General features: G+C 39.9%; 1 protein-coding gene across 5 annotated transcripts; it reads left to right on the forward strand.

The window, feature by feature from the left end:
* The first annotated feature begins 851 nt into the window (after positions 1–851).
* LOC134878144 (E3 ubiquitin-protein ligase RBBP6-like) lies at positions 852–17,168 on the forward strand. Of its 5 annotated transcripts, none has more exons than XM_063903993.1 (20): positions 852–1,368; positions 3,123–3,225; positions 4,661–4,709; positions 7,364–7,408; positions 7,510–7,592; positions 7,742–7,838; positions 8,337–8,479; positions 9,089–9,261; positions 9,347–9,450; positions 9,625–9,795; positions 10,563–10,718; positions 10,832–10,965; positions 11,403–11,508; positions 11,593–11,659; positions 11,995–12,037; positions 12,117–12,407; positions 12,620–12,757; positions 13,050–15,095; positions 15,538–15,640; positions 15,783–17,168. In XM_063903993.1, the coding sequence occupies exons 1-20, from the start codon at positions 1,203–1,205 to the stop codon at positions 16,620–16,622; spliced, it is 5,058 nt and encodes a 1,685-aa protein (XP_063760063.1). In that variant the 5' UTR covers positions 852–1,202; the 3' UTR covers positions 16,623–17,168. The 5 variants fall into 5 exon arrangements, with proteins under 5 accessions (XP_063760063.1, XP_063760065.1, XP_063760066.1 ...); XM_063903995.1 differs by having other exon boundaries at positions 15,541–15,640; XM_063903996.1 differs by having other exon boundaries at positions 10,850–10,965.
* Positions 17,169–21,223: the final 4,055 nt, after the last annotated feature.

Genomic DNA, 21,223 nt, shown 5'->3' on the forward strand with positions numbered 1-21,223 from the left:
GCATAAAAGAAAACAAATGTTTGACTCAAAACACTTTTTTTCCCTTCTCCTTCTGTCTCTTTGGCTTCTTTGGCTCCCATGATACAACAATGCAGTAGTTGGTAAAAAAACAAAAACCAACCAACCCATCAAATCTCCACAGAAAATGTTGTATTAGTGAAAGCCATTACTTAATCTTCTTCATTAGGTGTCGATCTGTTTTCCTTTGCGCCTGGCTGCCTGTTGTCCCATGAGTTCAAACAGGTGCACAGGAGGCAAGATGCTGCCTTCATGTGTAGGGAGGAAAACTGTAAAACTCTAAATCCCCAAATGTGTAAGTGCAGGCATAAAGATAGTAAAAATGGGATTTTAGACATTATTATAAATGTTTATGTCATGTTTTGTTTATGTTGACTAGGTTTCTTTTTTTTTTTTTTAAATATAAATTGGTTGTTTGCAGGCTACATTGTAAGGTGAGTCGGCTTTAATATGTTGAGGAAAAGTTGTTTCGGCACACGCTTCATTTGCTTTGAGCTTTTTTCTCTTAACTGGCTTCCGAACAGTCAATTTATCATAATTAAGTAAAGGTACAATACACGTTGACAAAGCTTTTGCAAATACTACTCTACAATACTCTAACGTTAAAGGAATGAAAATAATAAAACATCTGATGCATAAAAAATGCATTGTATACAAATACATTGAAACAAAGGACAGTTTATTGAAGCACAAACGGAATTCAGAAGTCCACAATCACTTTAAAACAATAAAGGACATGAATACTTTCGTAATTATAACCTCGAGCTTGAGAATCGGAGTTTCAGTGGATCCCCTGAACGCAGCATCAACTGGTTTTGCACCGTGCTGACGAGCCGTTGCTTGTGGAAACAGCTGGTAGTTTCTGTCAGCTTTGCTTCATAGCAGTACAGGGAGGAATATAAGTTCACATTTGACTGGAAACTGACGGAGTGCGCTTTGTTCTGAGACACTGCTGCTGTTCCACCAGACACCGGGACATGTCATCCAGTGAAAGACACTTTAACGGGCACTTTTTAATCACCGACGGAGCTTATTATTAGACGCTCGACGCACCGGTGCTAACGCTAGTTAACGTTAGCTAACTTTCTCTACTCCCATAGCAACTAGCACAGGTGTTCCGTTGGACTAACTGTCGGCTGTGGGTTTTCTGACAGTGCAGGGCGAGGTTTGTGCTTCACTTCAGCATGACTCATGTTCATTATAAATTCTCCTCCAAACTCAGCTACGACACAGTGGTTTTTGACGGCCTGCATGTCACGCTGAGGGACCTGAAGAGGCAGATCATGGGCAGGGAGAAGCTCCGAGCCGGGGACTGCGACCTGCAGATCACCAACGCACAGAATAAAGAAGGTAATAAACGGCATCATCATGTGTGTGTGAGGGGGCTGATAACGGTGTGTTTATCCTGGTAGTTTTGAACTTTGGAAGATAACACGTGGTCCAGTTTTGACAGCTGTGTGGTGAAAGGGGCTGCGTCATCTCTTTTAGTTTGACAGCGGGTCCTTAAAATGTCATACAGAAAGGGGTGAATGGGCAGTGGTGTAAAGTAACTATGTAGGTTTACTCAAGTACTGTACTTAAGTGCACATTTGAGTGACTTCCTGCTTACTCCACTACAATTCAGAGGTAAAAGGTGTACTTTTACTCCACTAGATGTATTTAATACCTTGAGTTACTTTACAGATTTGGATTAATGATAGAGTGAAATATAATCAACCCTTAAATCAGACTTTAGTTCACCTGGAGTACATTGACAAGCTACCCTGCAGTATACAAAGCCATTAAAACTAGCTGCACCTTTACCAGCTCTGAGAACACTTTAATGATCAATATTTATTATGAAAGCATAACGTATGTATATTATTCTGAGTACTTTTCCTTTTTGTACTTTAAGTATATTAAGATGCTAATACCCTTTTACTTTTACTTGAGTAACATTTTTATTGCAGCACTATTACTTGTAACAGAGTATTCCTACACTCTTGTACTTCTACTTTTACATATTACAAGATCTGAGTACTTTCGTGGTTCAGGTTTGACAGCTTTGCATTGGGAGGGGCTGTCTCACCCCTTTTTCGTTTGACATGGGGTCCAAAAAAAAAGTCAAAGCAAGAACAGAAAGGGGTCTAGTGAATGGGTCACATTCCTGCTGCGTTCAGGCCTTGTGTCCTTAATTACACTACATGGTGGAGGGGGATCAGCAGGCCATGCGTGTATATGTCCCTAGATTTGGGATAAAAATAGATATAGTGGGGTAGGAGCTCATACTAGTCATGACCAAAAGTCAAGAGACACACACACACACACACACACACACGCACACTGAATCCAATGGATCATCAGTGGTAAAAAATATAAGTCAAACTCAGTTATTCAAGAGAAGAGAGTCCTATGCAGTAGGGGTGGGCGATATGAGGTAAAATTCATATCACGATATTTTTCAGTGTCCAGACGATATCGATATTATATCACGATATATGAGGGGGAAAAAATCTGAATCACATTTGAATAGCCCTTCTTAGTTAAATGACATTAGTTGAGGCAAAATATGTATTTTAACATCATAAATCGACTTGGCTTACTTCGCCGTAAACTCTCTCCCGACATTCCAAGTAAAGTTGAGGCAGGCATTTCTGGCTGAAGTACTTGCGGCTCGGGATCTCGTACCTTGGGTCCAGAGTTTGAAGTCAAGACAAAAAGACAAAAAGTCAAGTCAAGTCGAAAAGAAAGAGGATCATGCTTTATAGGAAGGATTTCTTTAAGCTTGTTCCATCAGATGTCAGACTTATAAAAGTGCTGTGTCATGCAGCCTGTGTTTTCTGAAGGATTTCAGGATGTAAAGGGTTTCATAACTTTGCTTTGATTCACATAAACCATCATAGTTTACCAGGCTGTAAAAATGAATATGAAGTCTGTATTGTCCTGTGTAGAAATGTGAATAATCACATCCAAAGCACAATTGTATAACTTCAGAGTGATGATACCAATTAGAGTCGTTTTTAAAAAGCAAAACAGCCAATAGTTCAATAGCGCCAGGGAGATGGAGAGACAAAACAATCCAACTTAGACTTTAAACTCTGACATTCTCCATTGTTCCCTCTCAGAGTTCACAGATGAAGATGGTTCGATCCCCAAAGGCTCCTCCGTCATCGTCAGGAGAATCCCCATCATCGGAGGAAAGTCCAACTCTAGCAAGATCCGCAACGTGTAAGTGTAAAAGCATATTTCTATAGCTGAATTCCTGCCCTTATATTATTGTTGATATGGTATCAATCCGTACAGCATACGAATCAACCTTTAATGGAAGTTCACTCTTTAAAGGACTCCACCGATACTCAGGTATAGATAAATAACATTTGAGTCAGTATTAAAGCTGTTGATTGGTTGATTAGTTCTTATTACAGATATTTTGTTCATGCTAAAATGGCAGAAAATGCTGTTGTCAGCCTCTAAAATATTTAAATGATTTCTACGTTTCTTCTTATGGTTTTGGACTGACAATAAAATATTTACCTATGACCTTTTTTCACTATTTTCTGGAACTCTATAGACCAAACAATAAAAAAAGATTATAATATCCAGATCAATTGCTAGTGAAAATAATCATCAATTGCAGCCCTAGTCAATAGGCTCAGGCGCTAATAATCCAAGGTAACACCAGATCCCGGTCACCAGCCAAAATAATAGGAAGCTTGACAATAAATGTAAACCCAGGTTAACTGGATGTAAGAGAGGTCTTTGTTGTGTTTGCTTATTGGAATGTTTTCGAGTAGAAACGTGTGTGATCACAGCGGGGAAGAAAGAAATGTTAAAAACATCGTTGCGGTGATCAATACCTAAATCTTTCAGCTGAAGTCGAATGTGGATATCACTTGGTCATTGCGTAACACTAAAATGACAAAACATGCTCACAGGAAAAAACGGAAAGAGTAGATCTCCATGTTACTCCACGGTGACGTTCCCAGGGATTACCCAGATATTAGTCAGGCTTAGACAGGACAGCCAGCAGTGTGTGGGGTTTGTGCATGGAAAGCAGGAAAAGACCTCACTGGAACCGACTGGCGGTCATGTGATTAGCCCCGTCAGCAGCACCATGCAGACGGGTGGAGAAGAATGAGAGCTAAAGAGTGGTGCAACGCCACCCACAAGACTGAATGCAGCAAATCAATTCTCCACGTGCACGGGCAGACTGACATTTACTCATTTGACTTCAAAGGGCCGACAAGTACGACTTAACTTTGAGTCTTTTTAAAGGCGTTTACAAAGTACACTCCAACCCTTATTTTAAACTCACTGAAGATTTTCATTTTCTTGCCATTTATGGGTCAGTTTTATTGGAGGTTGGATTTTTTTGTTTTATTGTTCAGTAAATTAGGTCACGAATATCCTGCAATACGACAAAGATATTAGGCAAGAAAATACTTTGTTAGGTTAAAGAGAAAGTTGTCATTCTGGAAAAAAACATGTTGGTTACGTAACTTATGTAAATAGTTCACTTGTTTTTTACTCAAACATGGGTGAATGTACACTAGAGTCTTTAGAAAGTACTTTTGTTGATTGACAGATTCCCTTTTTTGTTGTGCTATATATATATTTTTTGTGCTGTAGATTTCAGATCTAATGTCTTATTTTTCTGTTTCAGTGAGCGATCAGACACCCAGACTAACAGCGCCTTTGGAGCCTTCAAAGCAGTACGTAACTATACCCAAATCCCACCGCACCTCTTCACCCACTAAACACACTTGTTGTTGTTGTTGTTAATAATAATGGCCTCATTTCTGTGCTTGAACATGAGCAGGAATGTGTGCGTTGGTTTGATTTGAAACAAATGAAACCCTAAATCAAAAATTAAAAGCCTCTCTTCGCAGTTTAACTTCCTGTTTCCAAAGAGGAAGTAGTGCGCCTGTCTGGATTTGATTTACAGAGAGACACTGCTCTTACAGAAATCATATTTTACAATAAAAAAATTAAACACATTTGCAGTTAGACTGTGTAAAATACATAGAAAGTAAAGCTTTAAACAGTGCTCCATTATTAACCTTCAGGGAAAGTGTACTTGCTCTCTAATAAAAGGCTCCCTGCTGTTTATTTAACACGTTGCAGTGTCACCTCGACATCACCAGTATCTATCTGTGGGTTGGGGGTGCAGTTCGGGTGGGTCAGACTTTATCATGCAGGCCAGCTACTCACAGCTGATAAACCTAACTGTTGTTTTATGAGCTGCAACGACCACTGTTCAGTTGCAAAGGAAGAAGTATTCAGAGGTGTAACTCAAGTAAAAGTACCAAAACAGAAGTGTCAAAATAATAAAAGTCCTACATTCAAAATCTTACTTAAGTAAAAGTATAGAATCAGCAAAATCTACTTAAAGTAAGTAAAGTTTCCACATACAAGGAATTAGCTTTGTTGTATAATGGTACATGCATAAACATAGCAAGAGAAATGATACAGCTATGGAAATATAATAAAAACTGTCCTAAAACATAAAATAAAATGCGTAAAAAACGTACCATAAGGATATGATTAATACTGTGAAATATGTACAATACTTTAATAAGTACAATTATTTAGCAGTTTTTCTTACACTTGCTTGCACTCGAGTCACGTTGCACTTTATTTAGTTTATTGGATCTAATTAGGCTCCCAAGAATACCACAGGAAAGTGAGCTGATGCCCTACATGTGTATCATTAACACCCACTAAACTCTTATCATCCAATAAAGAAATGAATGTATTGAAAGTCTGGTTGTTTTTGATAAAAATCAAACAGGAACTCCCTTACAATGTTATAAAACAGGTTTATTATTAAAGCTGGATTTCCAGTGTTTCAGATTGACTTAAGGAGCTAAGAAACAATGCCTCTCTTAAACCCATTCCCCATTTAAACCCAGTGGTGCACCGTTGTTTTTTTCACAGTTGTTTTTTTTTTTATCCTGTTCACTAACTCAAACCCTTTTCCAAAGCTGTTTACTTGAATTAGTGTGCACTGACATGACTCTCTCTCTGGTTTCTCATTAGCAGAAGTGTCTGTTGGACTACAAAACTTTTCTTATTCTTTTTCTGTTTTTTAATAAATAAAGTTGTTTGTATGAATCCGTCTTATGTATTGATTATGTGTTTGACTTCACTGGAGAGAATGTGCTGATGCACACAGTCAATGAGCCTCCATATTATTTCTGATCGGTCTGTACAATTTTGAATCCACATTTTCCTTCTCAAGTAAAGACAAATTAAACTGAAAAAAACTGGAAATATACTGGAATCATATTTGACATATATTTATTTTGGATATCACAAAGATGGTGGGATCAAAAACGATATCTTAAAAAAACAATCAACATCAAATTGGACAAGGAAAATAAATCCTGACTTTTATACCCCCATGTCGCTCAGACATCCAAAAGACTCAGTCCTACATTTCCCATAATGCAACTTGATTGTTTTTTTGATGTGGGAACTTTACATTTTAGAGTTCATTACGTTTATGATTAATACATGTGTGTTTGTGTTTGTTTATTTGGCTCGTAGGAAGTTGTCAAATCTAGCTAATGAAACATTTTTATTTTGTGAATATAAAGATCAGAAGTCAGAAAGCTTGACTACCATTTATGCTGTAACTTCTAAATGCTATTTATTGTAAAAAAAATTAAGAAAAGAAGTCTACAGTGACATTACTTTGAGCTAAATGCTAATATCAGCATTTCTAACGTGTTGATGTTTCAAAGTTACAATGTTTACCGTGTCCTTTCTGTTACCATAGCCTGTTTGCAAATTGTAATTAGGCCTAAACACAGCTAGATTAATGCTGGATTAAAAATCAAGGGATTACCAAAATTATTATGATTCATCATTTTAGGGACCGTTAATGCTTGAGTAACATTAAATGGTAATTTAATACCTATTATTGGACAAAACATGGGAATTATTTTCCTCCGACAAAATGACAATTCCTAGAGAGCATTATTATTCCGTTCAGAGCAACTAGCAATAGCAGGAGCTGCTGAGTCAGTAATCCTGGGATGAGAACAGATGTTTATTATCCTCGCTGTATGAAAATCACTGCTGGATGCTGGTGTACATTTTATATCGGCTCAAACTGTATAAGGTAAAGATATGGCATACAGCAGCAACTGTCTCCATGTTATAGTGCACAGAAAATCCCCAAAGGCAGCAGGGGTAGTAACGCATTAACAATAGCAGGACAAAAGTTCTCATTTTGGAGACGGCAGTGTTTTTTTTTTAATACAATATATAAACCTAATTTTCTCAATCCATCCCAACACATGTAACCTGGAGGCTCTCATCGCTCCACCAGTGAAAGTGATTATGTGTTTAATTCTAACAGATGGACGACCCAAATTCTTCCAGAGCCTTACCCTTTTTCACCAAGGTATACTCTCTATTCTTTTTTTAGTATTTAAAATGTATTATTGTTGAAGTGAGTCAGCTTTACGTCAAATTCTTTGTGTGTGTGTGTGTGTGTTCATGCAGATGGCTAACCTGGCTGATGTGGAAGGGACAGAGGAGGATAAGATCAGAGTTATGATGAATCAGTCCGCCTACGACTCCATGAGGTGAGTCACTTCACACAGTCAGCCACTTTTAAGTTGTGTATCACCATATCTCAACTTTACTCTTCATTACAATCCGTTACCCAACTGGATCTTCTTTCCTGTCTTCTCCATCCATCCGTATCTCATCCTCTGGCTCTTTCTCTCTCTAGTTACAACAAGAAGCCTTGTACTGTGCTTCCTGCGAACTACACCTGTTACCGCTGTGGAGGTAGTGGGCACCACATCAGGAACTGTCCCAGTACAGGGGTAAGGACATGTTTGATCAATGGTTTCTAGAAGTGGAAGAAAGTATTTTAATCAAGTAAATGTAGTAATACACCGTATAGAAACACCCACTAAAGTACTTAGAGTAGCAAAACTGGAAGTACTCGTTATGCAAATGACCAAACAACATTATATCTCTGGATTCAAATATGTTCATCATTTTTATTTGAACTACCTTAACCTCAACTACCTATTTGCTTCCAATTGTAGTGTAGTACAATCGTAGAGTAGCTTAACAATGGAAATACTAAGGAATATTAAGTGTAGTAAAAGTACATCAAAATGAAGCCTTAGTACAGTACGGTAAATGCTGTTTATTTATATACATTACGTATGTTTCACCTATCCAGGATTAATTTGAGTTATTTGTGTGTGTTGACGTTGTTAGCATGCGTCTGTGTGCCCTGTAAGTGTTAGCATATACTTAGGTGTTGATTGTTAGCCTACCACTAAATGTTGACATGTGTGTGTTTTTGACAGCAGGATAAAAACCAGGAGGCCCCTGTGAAAATAAAGAAGAGTTCAGGCATCCCGCGCTCCTTCATGGTGGAGGTGGACGATCCCTCCGTAAAGGGAGCCATGCTGACCAGCTGTGGACGTTACGCGGTTCCAACAATAGACGCGTGAGACAAGGGTCAATGTTTGAGTGTCCTGTCTTTTAAAAGATTGGTTTGACAATTTAGGAAATACACTTTCTTGCAAAGAGTTGTATAAGAAAATGAAAACCAAGAAATTCTTGTCTGTGCGTTTAATGCAAGCTTCAGCCATGACTCCTGCTAGCTTAGCTTAGCATCAAGAATGGAAATGGGGGGAAACTGCTAGCTCATTTATGGATTCCCCTTCCTTCCTTTTAACTATTTTGGTCATTTGTAAAGATGTTATTGCACTAATGGTAGGCTCTATCCCAAACTTAATTGATGGTATTTGTTTATTAACAACTCTTTATATCATTTTTAAGGTCTGTTCAACTGAAGAATGAATGATGCTTTACACAGCAGTTGCAAGTGTCCGTTTCCATTTGTGTGTAAAAACTGTTTTTTAAAAGACAGTGATAGTCATTGGTGTATAGTTACACAATAATAACAAGAATACACCAAGTTAAATATATTCAAATACAAAAGTGTTTTAATGGACAAAATAACTCCATAAAATCCTTATATAGCTCATATCTGAGGCCCTCTGGTTTGAGGCAACGTCCACACATAAACACTAAATGTGTTGTCTCTCTGCAGTCAGGCGTACGCCATCGGGAAGAAGGAGAGGCCTCCGTTCGTTCCCCGGGATCGGCCTGAGTCCGTGGACGAGGAGGATCCTGTCCCTGAGGAACTCCTCTGTCTCATCTGTCTGGACCTGATGAGTGACGCTGTGGTCATTCCCTGCTGCGGAAACAGCTACTGCGACGACTGTGAGTGTTCACTACACACACAAAGAATAAGTCAATATTACGTACCGTCTCCAGCAAAACGTTTTACCTGTCATTTCTTGCTCAGGTATTCGCAGCGCCTTACTGGATTCAGACGATCATGTCTGCCCCACTTGTAGCCAATCCGATGTCTCACCTGATAACCTGATAGCCAATAAATTTCTCCGACAGGTGAATTGACCAAAAATGTATTAAAGTTCAAGTTTTGGGGGAATGGAGAGAATTAGGTTAAGAATTCGATTTTTTAAAAATCCTTTATAAATATGCTTTTCCACTCTTCCCCATAGTGGGACAAATAAAGGTATTTTCAGTGTCTGATTCAGTTTTCTGTTTCTCCCAACCCAGGCTGTGGACAATTTTAAGAAAGAGCGAGGCTTCACTAAAAATCTGAAGAAAGGGTGCAGTGCTTCCCAATCCCAAAATCCAACCCCAAACCTGAGTCCTGCCCTCACCCCGCCCCCTCTCAGCGTGCAGATCCAGCCTCAGAAGCCTCTCCTGTTAAACCACAGACAGCAGGTGAACCTCATAATGATGCGTTTCAACAGGGAGGCAAAACATATTTGCATGACTCGGGAGCAAAGAGAATAATTACTGTTTTATTTTTTCACAATCAGATGTTTGTCAAGGGTTGGTTCCCTTCTGAAAAACATTGAAACATGTTAGAAAGAACATTATACTGCAAGTTTTAACCAGTTTTCTCCCACAAATGTGCATATATGTTGTCATGTCTGGATATTACTTGTAAAAGCTCATAATTATGTCTTTGCTGAAGGTTTGCGCAAAAACAAAACATATTTATTTTGCTCCTTCTATTATATCTAATCCCTGATTCTTGTTCTCTCCTTTATATGTTTTTTATTTAGTGACACATACAATCATATAGCTAGAAGTAAAACCCAAAACTACTTGAAAAAGGAAAAGCTAAAAATACTAAAATGATTTAAAAAAATAAAGGAATTAATAATAATAATAATAATAATAATAATAATAATAATAATAATAATAATAATAAATGAAGGAACTGAAAATGAATACAATTAACTTCCATGCGTTATAGTAAATACAGATATTATATAAATAAATAATGTGTTTGAATGTTATTCAAATTATCTATCAAACACTGCCACTTTTTATAGAAGTGATTTTAAGAGAGTACATTTACTTATAAAATTCAAGGTCCTTAAGCAATACAGAGGATGATGGGAGATTAGAAAAGATTTTGTGTCATGCTTATAAAGATGCATATGGTAATATATCAACCCTGGTTCTCTCCTTTTGTTTAGGACCCTCTTCGGCAACACTCACAGGCTGCAGACACACCGCCGTCCTCTCAGGTGCCAACAAGCCCCGCCTCTGGCCCCAACATGCCAAGCTCGCCGCCCCCTCTCACCGTGCAGATCCAGCCTCAGAAGCCTTTCCTGTTAAACCACAGACAGCAGGTGAACCTCATAATGATGCGTTTCAACAGGGGGTCAAAAAATAATGTATGACTCGGGAGCAAAGAGAATATAATTATTATTATTTTGTATTAATAAAAAAATCATACCTTTAGGACCCTCTCCGCCAACAGGCAAAGACTGCAGACACACCGCCATCCTCTCAGGTGCCAACAAGCCCCGCCTCTGCCCCCAACACGCCAAGCTCTTCCTGCCAGCCTGTGCAAAGCCACCTGGAGACAACTGACAAGTAATTACACACTTAAACACACTCACACGGCAGTATCATAACTCTATGGTGCTCTGCTGTCTCCCCTGCTCGCAATCTTAAGTGTGACTTTAAGTTGCGATCCTCTTCAGTTTGATTTGTGAATATGCAGATGTTGGCTGGTATTTGGAAGGAGATTTAGGCTATTTGATGTTGTTAATGTGTTATAAATGTGGACTGAGGTCTATATTCACACACAACTAGCCTCTTAATAATCAAACTCAATGTTTATGTAATAAAATAACATTTGGTAGCTTCAGTGTAAAAGTGTAAAGCATTTGGAACAGAGCTTTGTATCCACATTATAGTCGGAATTTGAGGAATCAAAATGTGGCGCAGGATTTGAGATTGAATAACGGATAAACAGTCAGCCTGATTTGCGTTCATGCGGCGCTGTAATATTTCTGCTGTTTGTTCAGGGAGGCTGAAGAAAAGACAGACGATGACTCAGCTGCTGTTGTTGCCACGTCAGCACCGGTTTCATCAGAAGAACACACTGATGCTCCATCACAGCTGATACCACTGGTGAGGACACATACGCACACAACCACACAAACCCACTAACAAAAGTTCCTCTGTACATCCTTTGTAATGTTTATGTCTGCTCAGGTTAACCTTGAACCAGAGGTAGAGCAGCCGCAGACAGACTGTGTGAATCAACAGCAGCCCTCCCCAGGTCAGTGACTACATTCCGACTGCGGCCAACAGTGTCCCAAATCTGAATTTTGCAACTCAATTTGAAATGTTTTTAGGTATTTTTTAATACATTTTTTTAGTTTTCTACTGCAAGAGCATCATATACGGATATTATTTTAACTTTTTTTCCAACAAATGGAAAGAACGCAACCACGGGCTCTGTAGCGTGTCCAACAGAGCTCCCTTCCTCAGCCCAATTTATGGAAAAAACCTTTTTGTGGCACTAAATCCATTAAACTGTCCATAAGAGAGTGTTTATGTATTTATTCATCATCATGGTGAGAACTATAGTAACAATACCATATTTTCCTACAGATCCACCACCAAGACCCTCTGGGCCATCAAAGTGCTGGGAAAGGTCAGTGACGTGTGTGTTTAATAACGACTCTGTATTTTACCCACTGAGTCAATGTTGACATCATTTCCTCTTCCCACAGCTCCTCTTCTTCCTCAGGTTGTCCCCCGGGAGGCTGGACTGAGCCTAACGCCCAGCAGCGTCCTCCCTGTTCCTCTCCATATCCAGCGACTCCTCCTCCTCTCTTTCCTCCCCCCCATTTCCACACTTTCCTCACCGCTCCGCCTCCTCTCACCCCTTATCCCCCTGGATACCCACCTGCCGTCTGGACGATCCCAAACCTACCAGGTGCCCCCATCGCTCCCCTGTGCCCCTCCTCCTCCATCCCTGCACTCGTCCCAAAGGAGTGGTACATGCAGAGAAAGAAGGAGAGGTACGTCCTTACACATCACAGGGTATTAGATCAACTGACTAAGTGTAAGGAGAAGAAATTTGCTGGTTTTATTCTTTTGAATATGTCTTTACTACAATATCAGGGAAGAAAAAAATAAACGTTGTAGTATAAGTGGCGTTTTTGAAACATGGAATACTTTGTGTAATGGAATTTTCCGATCTGTTTAGTAACAGCTGCCCTTTGCCCCTCAGGTCACCTCACAGAGGATCTTCCCACAGGCGCTCCTCTTCTGGTTCTCATTCAAAGTCTTCTAAGTCCAAGGCTTCTCGCTCCTACTCGCGCTCTTCAAGCAGGTCCAGATCCCGGTCCAGATCCCAGGGAAGATCAAGGTATTTGAGCCTTTTTTCAAGTTAAACTTAGTCTTTTTTTTTTTTACTATAAAAGGTAGTAAATGTCTTACATTTATCTTGAAAGGGATTCTGTTACTCACCTACGATGAAAATGTTATGGCATGACAAAAACTAGATTTCTCAGGCTCTAACTGATATGATGGTACGTAAAATCTGACAACAATAAATAAATGTTGTTATAATGGGGGGAATAACACATAACACAAAGTAACTGTAAAATGAGAAAGATCTGTACGACAACCAACGTGTCTCTTCTTTCTTTTTATTCTAGGCCCCACTCATCCTACTCCCACCACAGAGATCCCCACCCCCGCTCTACTTCCTCCCGCTCCTATAGCTATGGTTACAAACGTTCCCCAACTCCGTCCTCGTCCTCTTCACCTAAAGTGGGTTACCGTTCCAGGTCAAGGTCGCCGCCAGATCATCGCAGGAACAGTCACCAGAGTCGCCACCAAAGTAGGAAATCGTCCTCTGGAAACTACGACTCCAGGAGGCGAGGAGAGCGTCCCCCAAGGGAAGCGGGAGGCTACACGTACGATCCGCACGCTAATCAAAGTGGCGGCATGGACCAGGAGCGCTACCTGCAGTTGAAAAGGGAGTACAAAGAGTGGTGTGATAAATATTTCAGCAGTTATGTCGGACACTTCCAGCAGATGCCTATCCCCCTCCTCAGTCTCCCCCATCCTCCTCCTCCTCCTCAGTGGGGGGACAGAGAAGGAAGCAAAAATTACTCGCACGCTAACTCGGATTCTCGCATCCGAGTCCAAGGCAGACGCAGCACCCGGATGGAGAAACGCTCCCCTCCGTCATCCAGTGACAGCCGCTCCCCTCCGTCTCGGTCTTCACGTGACAGCCGCTCAACGCCATCCCAGACATCCAGCGACAGCCGCTCTTCTCCGTTTCATTCGTCCAACGACAGTGGCTCCCCACCCTCTCAGTCGTCCAGCAGCGGGCGCTCCACACCATCCGAAGACAGAGCTCAGTTGAAGACATATGAACGGAGGCGAACTGAGAAGAACAGCCGTCTGCCAACCACACCTCTAAAGGGCAGCGAGGAACCGCAGGAAAAGAGCAAAGACAAAAAGCAGCTACTTAATAAGAATTTGGAAAAGCACAAGCTAAAGCGGGGGAAAAAACATGAGGAAGTGGAAGAGTCATCCTCCCCTGACTCAAAAGATGACTGCAGAAAGGGAAAAAGGGACCACAAAACTGGACCAAACAATTTTAAAGATGGCAGCCCTGCACCAAAGAAAGGAACAGCAAACAATGCCTTCAAATCAGTCAAACAGCTCGTGAAACCAGAAAAACGTTCGGATAAAGACTATGAAAGAAAAAGCAGGGAACAAAGGAGTTTGGAAAAAGGGAAAGAAAGGAGAAGAGGCGAACATTCAGACTCCAGGAAAGATGTGGGGAGACGTCACAGAGGAAAGCCCAGTCACCAGTCAGGTAGGGTGGAAAAAGACAGATACAGACACCCTGAAGGTAAAAGAGCTTCAGAATTGGACAATATAAAAAGAAAACGAGGAAACACGGAGAGAGATTCTGTAAAAACTCAAAGCACCAAATGCCTGAAAGACCCTCAAACTCGCAAGAGTGAATCCCCAATTCCATTTGAGAGAAATAAGCCAAAGACTGAGAAAAAATGGGAGAGGAAAACCTGGCCTCTGGCAGAGGGAGTCATTTGGGAGGGAGGAATACAGATGAAACCACAGAAGAAGATAAGCATCAACATAAACCTGGAAGGAAAGAAGAACGAAGAGAAATCTGAAAATCTGGAATTTTTTGAGAGCATAGCAGGAAAAACCAAGACAAATATTCAGGCTGGTAATGGAGAGGAGAGGTTAAACAGAGGAGAGACAGACATCGAAGCAAAGAAGGAAACCAGCGAAGACATGGAAGAGGTGTCTGAAGAGAAAATAAAACCAGATGAAGAGACAAAACAGAAATGGGAGAAAGCTACCTTCAGAGATGATGGAGCGTTTGAGAAGAAAGTGGAGACAGAAAAGGAGGACTTTGACGTGTGGCATAGTTTCTGCAGAGAAATGGAGGAGGAGAAGGAGAGTGAAAAAAAGCCAGATGAAGGAGACATGATGGAGGCCAGCAAGGGAGAAGGGGTGACAAATGAGGAGAGGGAGTTAGACGCAAATACAAGTGAGGAGATGCTTGAGGAGGAAAGCACATTCAAGAAAAACATAGGAAACCTGCCGGGGGAGTCAAAGTCAAAGGATGAGCTGATGGAGCTGCTGAAGTGGAGGATGATGGGAGAACAAGAAGAGAGCCACCATGACAGACCAAACACCGTGGTGGACGATGACAGGTGAGAATGTTTCTGATTTATTCCTAATCCTACCATCATGCACCATTCAGAACTGATTAGTTGTCAAGAGATTATGTGTCAGCACTAATCTCGGCGCTAAATATGTTGCATTTCCTGTTATTGCTTCACAGTAAAAGATACTCTGTTTTTTTTTTTGTTGACTGCTGATTTTAACCAGTAGTAATAGGACATTCTCAGTTAATGCCCTCTGACAAAAAGTACAAAATGGTCGATTCCGCCAACTCTTTGACAATTAAAACTAATATAATGTTTATACAGAGGTAAATACAAATTATATATGCATTGACTTTATACTTGTGACAAAATACAGACTACTAATTGTGTAAAAATGAAGTTGGATATCATTAAAAGGATTCTTAGTCATGTTAATTAACTGTGAAATAACTTCTGATTTAAATTTCTGATGTAATGTTGAATACAGCAGCTACGAGGATCATCAAGAGATGAAGACAGTGTTGAAAACTCTGGAGGAATTATCCCAGGACACTGCTGCAGACCTAGAGGACGAGCTTGTACTCAAACAGGTTTGTTTGTAGATTGTTTAAAATGTGTGAAGGGAAACACGTCATGACTTAATGGAATTGAATATAAACATTTGTGTATTGTAAAAAACATTTATGCACATATTGCATGATATCTACGTCCTGCCTCTACTCTCTGTCCCAGGTCCCTCAATCCAAATGGGATAAGAAAGAGTCTGAGGAAAATCAGCAAGGAGAAGGAGCGATCAAGGTTCAAACTGATCCTCCTGCAGTGTATCGGCCTTCACCCTCAGTGTCTGTCACAACCGAGACACCCGTGGAAATTGATAGAAGAAACGAGAAAGAGAAAACTCCCAATTTGAGTGTGGTTCCCTCTAGTGGCAAAGACAGAACTGACAGAGAGGAGGAGAAAAGGATTGAGAGGGAGATGGAGAGACAGAGGGACAGAGAGAGAGGGAGGGAGAGCGATAAATCGAGGGATAGGCAGAAAGACAGGAAAAGATCGAAAGAGAGAAGAAGGGAGGGGGAGAAAGAAAGAGAGAGGGAGAGAGAGAGGAGTCATAAGAGGAACCCCCCTTCCTCCTCTCACTCCTACTCTTATTCCACGTCACATGACACGGAGAGGAAAGACAAATTCAGCAAGAAAGTTCCTGAACTGCCCGATCAAAATGTCCACAAGAGGTATAGAGACACATCACTGGACTCAACATTTAAAGACCCACCTCACTTCTACAACAATCACCAAGAGAAGGGAGAGAGAGAGATGGAGGAAAGGGAGAGGCCCAGCAGCAACAGCACCAGCTTGTCAGCAAGCCAGGAGAATGGCCAGGACGACGCGAGGAAAGAGAAAAGGAAACAAAAGAAGCCCGAAAAGGAGAAAAGACAAGCCAGCCCAGAGCCTGGTGAAGAAGAGGAGCTGAAGACACAGATAGGGAAGACGTCAAAGCAAAGCAGAGATGGAGAGGAAGAGGAGAGTAGTGGAGATTTTGACAAAACTATGCTTATGTTGTCTTTACTGTCATAGAGGAATAATTTAACCTACTTGAATAATGTTTTTCCTTTCTCTGTGCAAAAAGTGCCTGGTTTTATTTTCTCAAATTTATTTTCCCAGGATACTTTTTGTAAACCTTAATATAAAATCAAATGTGCATCATCCAAAATTAAATTTAACAAATTGTGAAGGAGAAGCACTTTATATGAGAATAATGAATGTGAATGAAATCAAATGTTTAACTTTTCATTTATTTAAAGGAATTTGCACACGATCTCAACTTTCTCACCAACTATGGTTTTTAAACTGAACCTGCAATGTTACAGCTTTATTGGAGGAAATCTTACGTGTGGAATAAAGGTCAGTCAGTAATATGATTTGCCAAGCACATGAGTGCCTGTAGAGGATATTTATAAAAACTGTAATGGGAACGTACTGTGAATATTTATGATTTGAACCTCTGTGATGTATCTTATTTTGTAAATGTTTAATTTAAAACCAACTGCTGGATGGATGAATAATTAAACCAGAGGAGTTTTTCCTGTTTTGAAGGAAATAAAAAAAGTAACATCCATAAAACGTTGTGTTTTTTCTGCCACTGCACACATTGGTAAGTAAAACTAATACTATCCGATTTGCTAAAACAAAATAAACCATTTATTTTTAGAGACTTACAATTAATTAGGCAACCAATAGTATTGTTATTGATGCTAGTGGTATGTTTCAAGTTAGCAAGTGTTAGCATGTTTATTCTGCAACCAAACTGATATGACTCAATAAAAAATATTGCAAAACAAACAAGTTGTATTGGAAGAAAAAACGAACAACATTTCTTTCTTTTTAAAGTGTACACAAATGTGAACATGTAGAAGATGCTAATATGTTAGCATGCTGGTGAGGGCCGGGGCCAGAAGGATGGCAGCTCTATTCAAAGACTAACGCCTGGTTTTGTCACTTTTATTTAGGGTAGATTTATAATAAATGTATGAGACACAATAACAAACATAAAAAAAACCATCAAGCTTTACATGAAGACAAACTAAACAGAAAAAGCGTAAACACAACAAATGTAGAAGATGCTAACATCTTAGCATGCTAGCAGGGGAAGGGGCCTTTAGCTATCACATGGGTTTTCTCTATTTAGTTGATTAGAGTGGATTAAGGTACAGCAAAAGAAAACTGAATTGTATGTGTATTCAGTGCTCGTCTGACTTTGGTTGGTAGAAGAAGTTGCATTGCCCTCTGCTGATGGAAAAGCTTACAGCCCCGGCTAAGATCGGGCGCGTTCAGAGTGGTATGGCCGTAAGCGAAAATCGAGAGGGCATACGTAGTATTCATAGCTGGTAAGATGGCCCTAAACACGCTGAGGGAAGGCTCAAATACAAGCTATCGTTTTCTTTTACTTCTTTACTGTCAAAGCAATTGGGGAATAGCAGTGGAAGCACATTGGTATTAATCTACATTAACATTTATTTGATGTGATGTTGTATTTGGTTGTATTCCTATTTTAATTGTTGGCAAATATGACATGTCATTTACAAATCCAGAAGGTTGGATCCAAAACCTTGCTTTTATTGTTTGCTATAGAGCTTAAGCTGTACAGCACCTTACTGTACAACATGGAGAAAGAAAAAAAGAAAGCTGCCAAATCTTCAACATTTTAAAAGAAAGACATTTTATTTTATTTCTTAAATTTCTTTCTTGTGTGTACAAAGTTTATATTGTTGTTTTCTATGGCAATTGTTGGTAGCATACCTCTTTGTTATAAAGTAAACCACTTTTTTTTTCAAGTCACGTTGAAAAAATTCCGATGACGTGAGTGTGGTTAGCACTGAACAGGAAGTTGAGGTAAGAGTTTCAGGTTGATTTTAATAAAAGGTTATGACATTTTCATGAACTCATATCTTTGTCAACACAAAACCACGGGGAGATTTGAATACACTTACGACATTTAATGATTTATAACAGACTTCAAAAGCTAGCATGCTAAACTGCTAATGCTAATCCAGCAAATATAAGTCATACTAGGCCTCTCATTTCGAGTTGTCCAAATAGGTTCTTCCTTGGCATGTACTAGCTTGGACCAAGTTTTATCTAAAAGTAATAGAGCCAGTATCTTCTTCTTGGTGGATGTAAGAGTTTATTTTTATCCCATAAGCAGTGATCCAAATTTTAGCATTTCTTCTTCTTTTCCGGTAAAAAAAAATATCATTTTGAGAGAAAGTCCTGATTATTAACTTGTTTTTACAGACAAGTGATCCCTAAAATAACATTTTCTTTATCTTTGCAGTCTTTTTTGTATTTGTTCCTCTTATTTTCATCCTTTCAATCCAATCGCCAGTTCCTCATCCTCCTCTTTGTTAACCCTTTATTTCAGACACCATGCTAGCTTCTAATCCACCCTAAAGACATCCCTAAATCCTCAACAGTCGCCAGAAACTGAAGGCTACAACACCCCTCCTCCACTCATCACTTACATGCCAGGTAAGGACGCCCACGCTGAGTGCAACAATAATACTTCTCGATTTTCTTCTTTGCAGCTCGATCCTCTGTCCCTAGAAAAGCACTAAAACATTAATGAAGACATCACAAAAACACAATTTAACCGTAACAAAGACGCCTAGTTTTCCAGCTGTTTGCCTTGCTGGGCTTTTTTTTGTGATGTACGTGGGAACATGTTGACATAAATATGAACGACGTGTTCAATATGCCTGCAGTCTGTGCTGGCTCGGCCTATTGTCCCAACTGTGTGTGTTTGAAAGTTGATGGTTGAAGTGTGTCCAAGCTTTTCTTGCTTCATTAAATCACTACAAGCAAGACATGGCAGAGATCCAGCTCCTCTCCTCTCCTCTTCTCTGTTTTGCTGTTGCGACTTCAGTCACTCAATGTCGTGCCAACACATGCTGTGATTGAACAAGGGAAATCTGGTTGTGTGGGATGCCCGACTTGGCTTGTGTCCAAACCCTTAGATGGAGGGGTGCTCGGGCATCTTTTAAGCTTGTATCATCTCTTATACTCTTATGACTTGTTGTGCACTACTGCATGTCGTCCAAGATGGCCGCTAAACTTCTTAAAACGTGTCGCCCCTACTTCCTGCGGCATCTGTGTCCCTTTTTTGCTCCACGGCGTCTGGCTGCTTTTGTGCCATTGAGCCCTAACGTGGTTGTCTGTCCATCTGTGCTTCTGTGTGTGTTTGTAGAGGGGAAACACTGCAGACAGACAGATGGATAAAGAGACTATATGGCCGATGGGTGACATCAGATAAGGAAAAAGAAAGACAAAAAACAGATTTACAGCACAGACAGAGTCCCATACAAATGCACAGACAGACAGACAGACAGACAGACAGACAGACAGACAGACAGACAGACAGACCCTGTAGCAATCAGGGGAAACATCCCTCCTGCTCTCCCTGTGTGGTAAGGATCAGAAACGAGGTACGCTTTCCTTCATCCTTTTATATTTCGCTGTCGTCGTCTGCGCTTTGTGTCTTCCCGTGTGTTTATTGTAGCCTCTTTCATTTTGTTTTGTCTTTCTTTGATTTTCTTTGTTTTTGTGTCTGGGTTCCCTTCGCTCCTTTGTGCCCATGATGCTTGCCGACGTTTCAGGGCGCTGTGCCAACGCTGCCTGATGAAGACCAGGCTGTGTGTGCCCCTTGTTTGTGTGTTTGTGTGTGTTGGTGTATGCAGATTGGCTTGTTTTGGGGCCCGGGGGCAGCTGCAAACACTTGTTTGTCCACGTGGGGATTAAGAAGGACTCCCTGCCTGTCTGCACTAAGACATTACTATGTCTTACGTTATATTTTTGTTAAGAAATTAAAAAAGAAAACATTAAATGTAGCAAACAGCGAAAGCATAGAGGTAATGAATAATTTATCCAAAATGTAAATCATCAGAGAAAACTATTTACTTTCACTATCTGTCTTATTGCATGGTCACTCATGGTATTACAAGGTCACTCCAACTGTGATTTTCACACATAATTTGATTGATTTGATTCAATAAAATAAAAATGTCCGTTGAGTAAAAGCACATCGGTATAATCAGCAAAGTGTACTTAAAATATCGAAAGAAGTCCTACATCAGGAAAAGTGTTATACCATTTCTATTACACTATATTGTTGGATTAGCATTAAAGTGTAAGCACCATTTTTATTGTTATAGTAAGTCAAGCTGGAGCTAACTTCAAGTATTTTATAAAGCTAGTGTTTGGTAGTTTAACCCATAAATGGACATCATATTCTATACTTACTATAAAAGTTAATCTGTAAAGTTGTGACTCAAGTGTGTACATTAATCACACCTAACCTAATTGATTTACAACGTTGCATCCACACTTGACACCGTGTTAAAGACACCCTAATGATTTGCATTACATTGCTAAACATAAAAGCATTTCGATTATGATATCAAGAAAATATAGTGATATTTGTTTCTCTAATGACAGACAGGAGCATGGCTGTGAGGCTGTAGAGGGATGCTTTTGGCTCAAAATGTATTTCTATCTACCCATGAAATTGTATGATGTGCTTGGGGTTCAAACTCCTGCCAAATGACACATGTGTTTATGACATAAGTACAGTTTATGTCCAGTAGGTGTATCGAACTTAAATTAATGTATTTTCGTAAGGGATA

This window comes from Eleginops maclovinus, chromosome 16, assembly GCF_036324505.1.
Source record: "Eleginops maclovinus isolate JMC-PN-2008 ecotype Puerto Natales chromosome 16, JC_Emac_rtc_rv5, whole genome shotgun sequence".
NCBI lineage: Eukaryota > Metazoa > Chordata > Actinopteri > Perciformes > Eleginopidae > Eleginops > Eleginops maclovinus.

Bases quoted from the DNA above. Each gene is read 5' to 3' on its own strand.
- LOC134878144 (XM_063903993.1), top strand. From the start codon at position 1,203: ATGACTCATGTTCATTATAAATTCTCCTCCAAACTCAGCTACGACACA. The intron at 1,369-3,122 runs GTAATAAACGGC...GTTCCCTCTCAG, and splicing joins CAACGCACAGAATAAAGAAG to AGTTCACAGATGAAGATGGT. The intron at 15,641-15,782 runs GTTTGTTTGTAG...TCTCTGTCCCAG, and splicing joins ACGAGCTTGTACTCAAACAG to GTCCCTCAATCCAAATGGGA.